General features: G+C 42.2%; 1 protein-coding gene across 1 annotated transcript; it reads left to right on the plus strand.

Moving 5' to 3' along the window:
• Positions 1-2043: 2043 nt before the first annotated feature.
• On the plus strand, positions 2044-10001 carry LOC115179298 (T-cell-specific surface glycoprotein CD28). The gene is made up of 4 exons (XM_029740694.1): positions 2044-2448; positions 6165-6521; positions 7264-7403; positions 9673-10001. Exons 1-4 carry the CDS (start codon positions 2364-2366, stop codon positions 9793-9795), a joined length of 705 nt encoding a protein of 234 aa, XP_029596554.1. The 5' UTR covers positions 2044-2363; the 3' UTR covers positions 9796-10001.
• Positions 10002-14537: the final 4536 nt, after the last annotated feature.

Here is a 14537-nt window from a genome sequence, read left to right on the forward strand (position 1 = left end):
GTTAAGCTTATAGACACAAGGACACCCTCAGTGATATGTAGTGTGCGTCTGGCGTAGCTAGATGAAGACCCTAGTGAATGGGTCTCACGTGAAACAGTGGTTTCCAAATACGAGGGGACTAAACCACACTCTCTCTGAGAGCCACTGTGATTGTCATGTATGGGTCAACATCAGGGACTGTCCTACATTGAAACTGACACACTGAATTACAAATCCCTGCTTGTGCTTTAGGACATGACCTTGATGTAAGGTACATCTCTTTATTTTTCACTAAGGAGCACACTGTGTTAACTTGTGTAACTCGGCGGATAAGGAAACGATAGGGGGAAAAAAACTGCTGCAATGACTAAAAAAACAAAAACACATAGCATCATTTCCTGTTAAAGGTTCCCTTGGAGGTTGTTTTTTTGTGCCATTGTGCACTTTTGTATGCACAAGAGGCACTGCTCCGTGATGTTGCACACCTTGCAGTTTCTATGTAGTTAGGGCACACTGCAGCAGACTACGAGGGCTGGACAGGTTTCATGTCACAATGTTCCAAATGGAAACCTTTTCTCTTTATAGTGCACTACTTTTGCCCAGGGTGTGCACTATAGGGAATAGGGTGCCATTTGGAACGTATACCGCATTAAGGTCTGAGGTTAACACAAGCTTAGGAGATTTTTATACGTTTTGTTCTACGAGATAATGTCAGTCAGTTATCATGAACTTCAGGAATTATAAAGCCTTATGTGCTGTATGTGCTTTTTTGAATTACATAAATGCTTCAAAATGGCCAAGATTATCTCATAGAATAAAACATATAAGATCTCCTAAGCCTGTGTTTACCACAGACCTTATTTTTCGGCATTTACCCAAAAACTCCATACATTTTCCCATAGGCTTTGGCCAACGAACCATGAATGAGTTAGTGCCTACAATAAAAAAAATTTTAAACCCGCCTATTAATATTGCTTTCAATGCCGGTGCCCAATTGCTATAGTGTAGCAGGGCCGTTACAATGATCATGAAAGGATCACCTGCAGCACTTCAGCCTTGATATGACTGACAGTCACGTGTGAGTGAGTGTGTGTTTGTTCTGGGGGAAATTCTGGGTTTGGTGTTCATGTAGTCACTCTGAAAAGTCTCCTCTTTTAGTCTGAGTTGACTATATTTTACAGTCAAATGTAATAATGAATAATGTCCTGTGGGGCCCAGTCGGTAGAGCATGATGCTCTCTTTGGATAAAAGTGTCTGCTAAATCGCACATATTTGATTATTATTTTATAAAGATGTAAATATAGAGAGTGGCTAGGGTGAGCTACAGTCGGTGTGTGTGGGTAAAGTCTACACTTGTTGTATTCGGCTCATGTGACAAATCAAATTTGATTTGACTTGTGTATGTTTGCCTATAGCTGCAGTGAGATTTAAAGGAGACCAGTAAATCTCTCTGCTCTCCCCAAACAAACTATAGGCCTCTCAATTTTGAATGAAGGTATCTATCTGTATGATGTGAAGTGACTCTGGATAATGATGCTCACTGGAAAGTTTACTCCAAAAAATTCATGAAAAACAGGAAATGTTGGCCTACACATTCGCCACAACGTCTGTGATAATAAAAGTGCAACATTATATTAGTTGACCTGACTGACTGTTGCAGGAGACAGTTACATAACCACAGACCAAACCCCTCATTGTGCGATGGTCGTCACTGACAGGTGCTAGGTGGGCCTATGTAACAACCGCGTGATGAGTAACTCTGCCTGAGACTTGAACACTCGCATTATGCTCTAGCTCAGCAGGCTGACACAGTCTTGTGGGCAAGACCCAGGTTCGAACCCCGGTCGCTCACATTGGTGCCGTGGCCCAGGTGGGTCTCTGCGAGTTCTACCAGAAGCAGTGAAATATGATATGGGAGCGAGTCTATATAACAGTCCCGAGATAAGAGGGGGAAATCAAACATATGACTAATGCGATACAAGGTTTCAAGCCCTAACACACAGAGAAGTGTCAAATTCTAAGGGCATCAAAAGTCACACACCGGTTGAGGGCAGAAACTTTGTGAAGTTCAGAGTGCACTGCCTCAGAGTGCGGATGTTTTTTACTCAAGAGTAAACTCTGTGCAGTCAGTCACCCTGTTAGATGTGCAGCAGAGAGAGTTGCTTACAGTCGACGAGGGCCAGATTGTTGTTCACAGTGAAGTGACAGGGAAGGATGTTATGAGATGCACAGTCATCGTGTGAGGAGTATGTTTAGGTAGAGCAGAGCAGTCACTGTCAGTCTGTTTGGCATATAGTGTATTGTCACATTTACCCTGATTGTTGTGCACTGTAAAGGGATATCAGGGGAGCTTCAGTTTCACGACAAAACTGAGAACTTTCAAGATGAACGTTTACTGGATACCCACGATCCTCCTCTCCCTCTGCCTCTCCAGTGCTGCCAACATGATAAGCTCCCACAACTATAAAGGTAAGATCTGAGCCTGTTTAGTAGGGTGCAATGTTATAGAATGTTCATAGAGTATTGTGTAGAACAGATATAAATGTCAGTCAGGTAGAATAAGAAATCGTTTCAGCTCTAAATTATTACATTTGTCTGAATGTTTCACCATTGGACTTTGTCATTAACGTTCATCTATATTCTCAGTATCAACAAATGTCACCTCAGGCATGATCCATAGCACTACCAGAACATTCTGATAACTAGAACAAAAGGTTGCCCAATCAAAGGGTTGCAGATGATTCAAGGTTGCAATGCTCACCAAGCTGCATGGTTTTATCAGGTGTGGATGCTAGTCGCAGTGGTTTGGATCTCTCCAACACATTACTCAAATGAGTGCAGTTAAATCCCAATTACAGATGTGGATATGCTTTAACATCTAGACTGCAGCTATATTACGAATAGAATAAGCAGGTTTATATAATGCATTGAAGTTGTTGATTCCTCATTTTGATATGACTTGCAGGAAGGAAAAGGCAGGGGTGGGGGTGATAAGGATTCAACTAAGTGACTCACGTTCTAATCCACACAGTTACGGGACGGCTTCTCATTTTGAAATCTCAGGCCACAAGCTGTTTTGGAGCATGTTCAATGTGTGGGTTAAAATACTGTGAAATGATGCATACGAATAGTCCAAATTTGAGAGGGTAAAAAGGCTAGGTAAGCCTCAGAAGCCATTTCCTGTAAGTGTGTGTGTGTGTGTGTGTGTGAGAGTGCACTGCACATGTGATGGAAGAATGCACTGTGCATGCAGAGGGTTGCAATCCCATTGAATTGTGGATAGTTTAACCAAAATATGCCACAAGACCTAGAATTGCCTTATGTTTATCCCACACTGTCACGGCCGTCGTTGAAGAGAGAAGGGGACCAAGGCGCAGCGGGTACGTGAATACTCATACTTTAATTTATTTAATTAAAGTGAAAACAAAGACCGACAGTTTCACAAGCTAACAATAACAGCAGTGCAAAATACAACTACCCACAAAGAGACAGGTGAAAACAAGCTCCCTAAGTATGACTCCCAATCAGGAACAACGATGTACAGCTGTTCCTGATCGAGAGCCACACCAGGCCAACAAATAAATACAAAACCTAGAAAACCTAGAAACCCAAAACAAGAACATACACCAAAAACAAAAGAACACATAAATACAATACCCCTCTACATACACATAACCCCCGAACCATATAAAACAAATACCATCTGCCACATCCTGACCAAACTACCATAACCAATAACCCCTATACTGGTCAGGACGTGACACACACAAAAAGTTTCACTGTTATAAGCTAACTTTTTGTAAGAATTTAAGCAAAATGCCAGGGCTTAATTTCCCATGGACAATTTCCGGAAAAATACCTGAAATTTACCGGAAAGTTTCTGACCCTCTGCAACCCTAGTGTGTGCACACATTTTACTCTCCTTGTGAGTTCCAAAATTCAGAAAATTCTTTACAAGTCCTCACTTGTAAAACAAACTATTTTAGGCTTAGGGTTTAGGTTCAGGGTTTGGGTTAGAATTAAGGTTAGGTTTAGAATTGGGGTTAAGGTTTGGAGTGAGGGGTTAAGGTTATGGAAAATAGGATTTTGAATGGGAATCAATTGTTAGTCCCCCAAAAGTCCTCACAGGTATAGAAATACAGTGGCTTGCAAAAGTATTTACCCCCTTGGCATTTTTCCTATTTTGTTGCCTTACAACCTGGAATTAAAATTGATTTTTTGGGGGGGGTTGTATCATTTGATTTACACAACATGCCTACCACTTTGAAGATGCAAAATATTTTTTATTGTGAAGCAAACAAGAAATAAAACTGAAAACTTGAGCGTGCACTACTCACCACTCCAAAGTCAATACTTTGTAGAGCCACCTTTTGCAGCAATTACAGCTGCAAGTCTCGTGGGGTATGTCTTTATAGGCTTTGCACATCTAGCCACTGGGATTTTTGCCCATTCTTCAAGGCAAAACTGATCCAGCTCCTTCAAGATGGATGGCTTCCACTGGTGTACAGCGATCTTTAAGTCATACCACAGATTCTCAATTGGATTGAGGTCTGGGCTTTGACTAGGCCATTCCAAGATATTTTAATGCTTCCCCTTAAACCACTTGAGTCTTGCTTTAGCAGTATGCTTAGGGTCATTGTCCTGCTGGAAGGTGAACCTCAGTCCCAGTCTCAAATCTCTGGAAGACTGAAACTGGTTTCCCTTAAGAATTTCCCTATAATTTGCGCCATCAATCATTCCTTCAATTCTGACCAGTTTCCCTGTCCCTGCTGATGAAAAACATCCCCACAGCATGATGCTGTCACCACCATGCTTCACTGTGGGGATGGTGTTCTTGGGGTGAAGCGAAGTGTTGGGTTTGCGGCAGACATAGCGTTTTCCTTGATGGCCAAAAAGATACAGTCTCATCAGTCTCATCTGACCAGAATACCTTCTACCATATGTTTGGAGAGTCTCCCACATACCTTTTGGCAAACACCATAAGTGTTTGCTTATTTTGTGTATAAGCAATGGATTTTTTCTGGCCACTTTACTATAAAGCCCAGCTCTCTGGAGTGTACGGCTTAAAGTGATCCTATGGACAGATACTCCAGTCTCCGCTGTGGAGCTTTGCAGCTCCTTCAGGGTTATCTTTGGTCTCTTTGTTGCCTCTCTGATTAATGCCATCCTTGCATGGTCTGTGAGTTTTGTTGGGTGGCCCACTCTTGGCAGGTTTGTTGTGGTGCCACATTCTTTCCATTTTTTTATAATTTATTTAATGGTGCTCTGTGGGATGTTCAAAGTTTCTGATATTTTTTTATAACCCAACCCTGATCTGTACTTCTCCGCAACTTTGTCCCTGACCTGTTTGGAGAGCTCCTTGGTCTTCATGGTGCCGCTTGCTTGGTGGTGCCCCTTGCTTAGTGGTGTTGCAGACACTGGGTCCTTTCAGAACAGGTGTATATATACTCAGATCATGTGACACTTAGATTGCAAACAGGTTGGACTTTATTTAACGAATTATGTGACTTCTGAAGGTAACTGGTTGCACAAGATCTTATTTAGGGGCTTCATAGCAAAGGGAGTGAATACATATGCACGCACCACTTTTCCGTTTAGAATTCTTTGGAATTTTTTTGAAACAAGTTATTTATTTAATTTCACTTCACCAATTTGGACTATTTTGTGTATGTCCATTACATGAAATCCAAATATAAATCCATTTAAATTACAGATTGTATTGCAACAAAATAGGAAAATGCCAAGGGGGATGAATACTTTTGCAAGGCACTGTACATAGCTGTTTATGTGTGTGTGTTCAAGATCAAAGAGACAAAGCAATTTGGCAAAGGACAGGAGTGGAACGTTAGCTAAAACGACTTGTAACCAGAGTAGGTTTCTACTAGCCTGGTCCCAGATCTGTTGAGAATGACTCAAATGCTGTCATTGTCAAGCTGAAAAGTCTGGCCTCACAGTAATCTGTTTGCCATGACAATTCCATAAGGACTTGGCAAGAGAGCTGAAACAGACTGGCACCAAGGCTAGGTTTACACCTCATTGCACTCACCAAATATTGCTGTGTCAGATCAGTGATTTCTTCAAGGAAAGAAGGAGGGAAGTATTAAAACAGGGTCCTTGTCTACTTCCCTCTGATATAACGCACACAACTGACTGCCTCTGTTTGACTTTTGACCTTCCCTCACCAGACAAGCTCAGAACGTTCAATGTGGTCCGTGTGTCTGTCAACGGCATTGCATCCGTCAGATGCCCCAACCTGACAGGCAAGGACCAGGAAGAGATGAGATTCCACCTTTACCTGGGCTTGGTCGAGGTTGGCAACCACACTCACGACAATGCTCACAACCACAACTCCACAGAGACCGTGAGTCCTGTTGGGGAGGGTCTGGGGCTGAGGGTGAACAAACAGGACCATACGGTCAGTTTTGTCCTCTCTGGAATGACCACGGAGCGCGCTGGAGTCTATACCTGTGAGGGGCACCCCATGTACCCACCTCCCATTGAGAAAGTACCTGACGAGCCTCAGACCTTGGTCCTGGTTGAAGGTATGTTTACTTCAAAAGGAACTGATCTATACAAGCACACACAAATACACATGCATGCACGCACAGTAGTTCAAAATGCTATATCTTGATTTACAGGAATATACACTGAGTGTACAAAACATTAGGACACCTGCTCATTCCATGACAAAGACTGATCAGGTAAATCCAGGTGAAAGCTATGATCCCTTATTGATGTCACCTGTTAAATCCACATCAATCAGTGTAGATAAACGGGAGGAGACAGGTTAAAGAAGGAATTGAGATATAGATTGTGTATATTTGCCATTCAGAGGGTGAATGGGCAAGACAAAGATTTAAGTGCCTTTGAATGGAGTATGGTAGCAGGTGCCAGGCACACCGGTTTGGGTGTGTCAAGAACTGAAACGCTGCTGCGTTTTTCATGCTAAACAGTTTCCTGCGTGTATGAAGAATGGTCCACCACCCAAATGCCATACAATTAACTTGACAAAACTGTGGGAAGGCTGTTCTGAGGGCAAAAGGGTTTGCAACTCAATATTAGGAAGGTGTTCCTAATGTTTTGTGCAGTCAGTGTATATTCTCATGTACTTGTGCTTAAAGGCCAAACGGGCCAGTTTACTGGACCTAGATAAGCCTATTTCTTTTACTTAAAATGCACTTTCAGTGGAAAACTAAAGTACCCCAGGAGTAGGCTTAATCTGTATCTGTAAAACTACTCTTTGAAGTTTAAAACTCACATCTCTCTCTCTGGTTGGTTGGTCAGCATACCAGTGCCAGGCAGAGAAGACTGGGGAATGTGTAGGCTCTAGAGTGCATGGTGTCCCTGTTTGGGCATGGGTGCTGGGGTTCTGGGTCACCACCATCTATGGCCTGGTTGTCACGGTCATCGCCTTTGTCATCTGGGTGAGTGACATCTTGCTTCCTTTACTCAAAGAGAGGGTAACTTGTCTTACATCCATGAGGTGCTGTGATGAAAACATAAGTAATCTCTCAAGCCTTGGCATAAATTCAATGTACAATTAACTTTTTAGTCCAACAATACAATATAGTATACAGTACCAGTCAAAAGTTGAGACACATCTACTAATATATATATATATTTTTAACTATTTTCAACATTGTAGAATAATAGTGAAAACATCAAAACTATGAAATAACACATATGGAATCATATAGTAACCTAAATAAGTGTTAAACAAATCAAAATATGTTATATTTGAGATTCTTCAAAGTAGCCACCCTTTGCCTTGATGACAGCTTTACACACTCTTGGCATTCTCTCAACCAGCTTCACCTGGAATGCTTTTACAACAGTCTTGAAGGAGTTCCCACATAGGCTGAGTACTTGTTAGCTGCTTTTCCTTCACTCTGCGGTCCAACTCATCCCAAACCATCTCAATTGGGATAAGGTCGGGTGATTGTGGAGGCCAGGTCATCTGATGCAGCACTCCATCACTCTCCTTGGTCAAATAGCCCTTACACAGCCTGGAGGTGTGTTTTGGGTCATTGTCCTGTTGAAAAACAAATGATGGTGGGACTAAGTGCAAACCAGATGGGATGGCGTATCGCTGCAGAACGCTGTGGTAGCCATGCTGGTTAAGTGTGCCTTGAATTCTAAATAAATCACTGACAGTGTCACCAACAAAGCACCCTCACACCACCTCCTCCATGCTTCACAGTGGGAACCACACATGCGGAGATCATCCGTTCACCTACTCTATATCTCAAGAAGACACAGCGGTTGGAACCAAAAATGTCAAATTTAGACTAATCAGACCAAGGTCTAATGTCTATTGCTCGTGTTTCTTGGCCCAAACAGGTCTCTTCTTCTTATTGGTGTCCTTTAGTAGTGGTTTCTTTGCAGCAATTTGACCATGAAGGTCTGATTCACACAGTCTCCTCTGAACAGCTGATGTTTAGATGTGTCTGTTACTTGAACTCTGTGAAGCATTTATTTGGGCTGCAATCTGAGGTGCAGTTAACTCTAATGAACTTACCCTCTGCAGCTGCAGCAAAGGTAACTCTGGGTCTTCCTTTCCTGTAGCGGTCCTCATGAGAGCCAGTTTCATCATAAGCGCTTGATGGTTTTTGTGACTGCACTTGAAGAAACTTTCAAAGTACTTGACATTTTCCGTATTGACTGACCTTCATGTCTTAAAGTAATGATGGACTGTCATTTCGCTTTGCTTTTTTGAGCTGTTCTTGCCGTAATATAGGCTTGGTCTTTTACCAAATAAGGCTGTCTTCTGTATACCACCCCTACCTTGTCACAACACAACTGATTGGCTCAAACGCATTAAGGAAAGAAATAACAAAATAACTTTTAACAAGGCACACCTGTTAACTGAAATGCATTCCAGGTGATTACCGCATGAAGCTGGTTGAGAGAATGCCAAGCGTGTGCAAAGCTGTCATCAAGGCAAAGGGTGGCTACTTTAAAGAATCTTCAATATAAATATATATAATCAAATTTCAAATCAAATTTATTTATATAGCCCTTCTTACATCAGCTGATATCTCAAAGTGCTGTACAGAAACCCAGCCTAAAACCCCAAACAGCAAGTAATGCAGGTGTAGAAGCACAGTGGCTAGGAAAAACTCCCTAGAAAGGCCAAAACCTAGGAAGAAACCTAGAGAGGAACCAGGCTATGAGGGGTGGTCAGTCCTCTTCTGGCTGTGCCGGGTGGAGATTATAACAGAACATGGCCAAGATGTTCAAATGTTCATAAATGACCAGCATGGTCAAATAATAATAATTACAGTAGTTGTCGAGAGTGCAACTAGTCAGCACCTCAAGAGTAAATGTCAGTTGGCTTTTCATAGCCGATCATTGAGAGTATCTCTACCGCTCCTGCTGTCTCTAGAGAGTTGAAAACAGTAGGTCTGGAACAGGTAGCACGTCTGGTAACGTATAAGATTTATTTAACACTTTTTTGGTTAGTACATGATTCCATATGTGTTATTTCATAGTTTGATGTCTTCACTATTATTCTACAATGTAGAAAATAAAGAAAAACAATTGAATGAGTAGGTGTGTCCAAACTTTGACTGGTACTTTATGTATTTAAAACATAAATGATGCATGGAAACAGTTATATACAACTACAACTGCATACATACACACAGCTTACCCTACTCACTCTCCACCTCTTTCTGTGAATTTGATCCACAGCTCAGACTGAGGAGAGTGGAGTGTTCCCAGAGCGACTACATGAACATCAAACCCAAATCTCCACCCAGGGGGCACAGGAAGAAGCATTGGGTCCAGCATCCAATCCGAATGGGACGATACTGATCAGTCATCCTCAGATCAATCATTCTCAGACAAAAGTAACACGAGTTGAGCCTTTATTGGCCCTTGAGAGTTGACTGGAGAAACAGACCAAGTTCTTGATGTAAATATGAAAGCTAGCTCTTCAAATGACGAGGTGTACATCTAATTGTACATCTGATTGCGTGTAAATAAAGATTTGAATTATCTTATAAATGTTTATCAAATAATTATAGTCTGATGTAATATGATCTTCTGGGAAACTATTGAGAATGGAGTCTTGATGTTGTGGGCAGTATACTATATAAAACAATATCTCCTTGCATACTGAGCGAACACACACGCCCACACACACACAAATGGGTTAAGCGTACAGACACAGGGATATCATATCTGATTTGTAGTGGGTATGTAGTGAAGAGGAAGACCCTAGCTCTGTGGTGAATGGGTCATACAGGAAACAATGGTTTCCGAATATGAGGGGACTGAACCACATTTTCACACACTCTCTCTGAGAAGCACTGATTGTCATGTACAGTAAATGTATCAAAATAAGGGACTGCCTTACATTGAAACTGGCACACTGAATTACAAATCCCTGCTTGTCCTTTTAATGGACTAATACTTTGATACTGTACTGAAGTCATTTAAAAAAAATCTAAACAAGCTGGTGCTTCAAATCGAGCATTCCCAAGCTACAGGCCTCTCAACTGTTTCAGTGTATTTTCAATATTTTAGTTTTAACCATTGTTTACAGATTTTTATACAACAACTTACAACTCGTCATTTGAGGGTTAACTTAAGTAACTCAGCCACAAGGAAACGTTGAAATACAAAAAACTGCTGTAATGACTGAAACAAAAAAACACACCTAGCATAATTTTCTGTCTACTGTTTCCTTGGAGGCTTGTGTTTTGTGCCATTGTGCACAAGAGTATGCATAAGAGGGACTGCACCTTGATGTTGCACACCTTGCAGTTTCTATGTAGTTAGGGCAAACGCATTAAACCAGCAGACTATGAGGGCTGTACAAGTTTCATGTCAAAATGAAACAGTAGCTACATCCCAAATGGAACCCTTTTCTCTTTATAGTGCACTACTTTTACATTATACATTACATATACCGTATGTATTCCTGCATTCGTGAAGGATTCAGACCCCTTGACTTTTACCAGATTTTGTTACGTTACAGCCTTATTCTAAAATTGATTAAATTGGTTTTTTTTCTCCTCATCAATCTACACACAATACCTTGTACCTAAGTTTAGACATTTTTGCAAATGTATAAAAAATAAACTGAAAATCAAATCAAATCCAATTGTATTTGTCACATACACGTGTTTTGCAGATGTTATTGCGAGTGTAGCGAAATGCTTGTGTTTCTAGCTAACAGTGCAGTAATATCTAACAATTTCACCACAATACACACAAATCTAAAGTAAAGGAATGGAATTAAGAATATATAAATATTTGGTGATGTGTACAACGAGAACTTGAAGCTTTCCACCTTCTCCACTGCAGTCCTGTTGATGTGGATAGGGGGGTGCTCCCTCTGCTGTTTCCTGAAGTCCACGATCAGTTCCTTTCTTTTGTTGACGTTGGGTGAGAGGTTATTTTCCTGGCACCACACTCCCAAGGCCTCACCTCCTCCCTGTTAGGTTAGGCTCTTGTCATTGTTGGTTATCAGGCCTACTACCGTTTGTGTCGTTTGCAAACTTGATGATTGAGTAGGAGATGTGCGTGGCCACGCAGTCATGGGTGAACAGGGAGTACAGGAGGGGGCTGAGCACACATCCTTGTGAGACCCAAGTGTTGAGAATCAGCAAAGTGGAGGTGTTTTTTCCTGTCTTCACCACCTGGGGGTGGCCCATCAGGAAGTCCAGGACCCAGTTGCACAGGGGAGGGTTCAGACCCAGGGCCTCAAGCTTAATGATGATCTTGGAGGGTACTATGGAGTTGAATGCTGAGCTTCAGTCAATGAACAGCATTCTTACATAAATATTCCTCTTGTCCAGATGGGATAGGGCAGTGTGCAGTGCGATGGCGTCGTCTGTGGATCTATTGGGGCGGTAAGCAAACTGAAGTGGGTCTAGGGTGTCAGGTAAGGTAGAGGTGATATGATCCTTGACTAGTCTCTCAAATCCCTTCATGATGACAGAAGTGAGTGCTACGGGGTGATAGTCATTTAGTTCAGTTACCTTTGTTTTCTTGGGTACAGGAACAATGGTGAACATCTTGAAGCATGTGGGGACAGCAGACTGGCATAGGGAGAGATTGAATATGTCCGTAAACACTCTAGCCAGCTTGTCTGCGCATGCTCTGAGGAAGCGGCTAGGGATACCGTCTGGCAGCCTTGCGAGGGTTAACACACTGTTGTGGAAATTCTTACACAGGGACACTCTAAGTCAATCTTAAATGAATCAATGTTTATTGTCAGTGCGCTGAAGAGGTTCCAACCAGCTCACTGCACCATACTACACATGTTAACCAGGAGCTCTTCCTGGGCATGCCCAGCAGTTGCCTTATATACGGCTGTACACAGACAAGTTATATTTGCATGATTTAGCAGAATTAATTAATCATTACCATTTTGTTTCATTCATGTGACCGACCAATACTGTTTCATAACATGTGACAGACCAACACCTCACAAGGCTTCTCCTCTCTAAGCTGACACCTTGAAACAAAATGGAGTCATGATCAGATTTGCAGGATATATACACAGCTGTGACTATAACCGAAGAGAATTCTCTTGGGAGATAATACTGTCGGCATTTGATTGTGAGGTAGGTCGGGTAAAGGTCGGGTGAACAAAAGGACTTGAGTTCCTGTATGTTATCACAATCACACCATGAGTCGTTAATCATGAAATATACACCCCCGCCCTTCTTCCCGGAGAGATATTTATTCCTTTCTGCATGATGAACTGAGAACCCAACTGGCTGGACGGACTCAGACAGTATATCCCGAGAGCCATGTTTCCGTGAAACAGAATATGTTACAATCCTTGATGTCTCTCTGGAAAGAAATCCTCACACTGAGCTCGTCAACTTTATTATCCAGAGACTGAATTTCACCAAGTAAGTAATATACTTGGAAGTTGGTCTAGAAGACCACGCCGAGTACCTCTCCTCCACAAGCTGTGTTTTGGATCAGCCTCTGGAATCAGTTCAATTGCCCTGGGGGATACGAACAAAGGATCCAATTCGGGAAAGTTATGCAGTAATGCTGGTGGTGCTGGTGAGTTACCGCCGCTCTGATATCCAATAGTTCTTCCCGGCTGTATGTAATAACACAACAAAAATTCTGGGCTAATAACGTAAGAAATAACACACACAAAACAAAATACTGAAAGGTTTCCTAAGAGCTAGAAGCAGTATGTTTATATATGTATTCAGACCCTTTACTCAGTACTTTGTTAAAGCACCTTAGGCAGCGATTACAGCCTTGTGTCTTCTTGGGTATGACGCTTCAAGATTGGCACACCTGTATTTGGAGAGTTTCTCCCAATCTTCTCTGCAGATCCTCTCAAGATCTGTCAGATTTGATGGGGAGCGTTGCTGCACAGCTATTTTCAGATCTCTCCAGAGATGTTCGGTCGGGTTCAAGTCCAGGATCTTGCTGGGCCACTCAAGGACAGTCAGAGACTTGCCCCGAAGCCACTCCTGCATTGTCTTGGCTGTGTGCTTAGGGTCGTTGTCCTTTTGGAAGGTGAAGCTTCACCCTAGTCTGAGGTCCTGAGCACTCTGGAGCAGGTTTTCATCAAGGATCTCTCAGTACTTTGCTCCGTTCATTTCCCCTCAATCCTGACTAGTCTCCCAGTCCCTGCCGTTGAAAAACATCCCCACAGCATGATGCTGCCACCACGCTTCACCGTAGGGATGGTGCCAGGTTTCCTCCAGACGTGACACCTGGCATTCAGGTCAAAGAGTTCAATCTTGGTTTCATCAGAACAGAAAAACTTGTTTCTCATGGTCAGAGTTCTTTAGGTGCCTTTTGGCAAACCCAGAGTGGGCTGTCACGTGCCTTTACTGAGGTGTGGCTTCCATCTGGCCACTCTACCATAAAGGTCTGACAGGTGAAGCGCTGCAGAGATGGTTGTCCTTCTGGAAGGTTCTCTCATCTCCACAGAGGAGCTCTGGAGCTCTGTCAGAGTACAGAGTAACCATTGGATTCTTGGTCACCTCCCTGACCAAGGCCCTTCTCCCCAATTGCTCAGTTTGGCCGGGCGGCCAGCTCTAGGAAGTCTTGGTGGTTCCAAACTTCTTCCATTTAAGAATGATGGAGGCCACTGTGTTCTTTGCAACCTTTAATGCTGCAGACATTTTTTGGTACCCTTCCCCAGATCTGTGCCTCGAAACAATCCGGTCTCTGAGCTCTAATTTCTTCTTTGTCATTATTGGGTATTGTGTGTAGATTGATGAGGAAAATGTTTTATTTCATCAATTTGAGTAAGGCTGTAACGTAAAAAATGTGGAAAACGTCAAGGGGTCTGAATACTTTCCCAATGCACTGTAGGGAATAGGGTACGATTTGGGACGCATCTATACATCTCATCCATTTTTGTCAGCAAGTCTACATATGCACAATAGCAAATTAATAAAGGAAAATAGTAACCAGTTATATGACAAACATTGTGAAAACCTTTGACAGTTTCTCCAATAAATTAAATGCATTTTTAAAAACAGAAATTTTAATAGATTCCTGTTTCTATGACATTTTATTTTAGTTACAGGCATGAATATAGACCACTTAGTTATCACATC

This window comes from Salmo trutta, chromosome 39 (genome assembly GCF_901001165.1).
Source record: "Salmo trutta chromosome 39, fSalTru1.1, whole genome shotgun sequence".
Lineage (NCBI taxonomy): Eukaryota > Metazoa > Chordata > Actinopteri > Salmoniformes > Salmonidae > Salmo > Salmo trutta.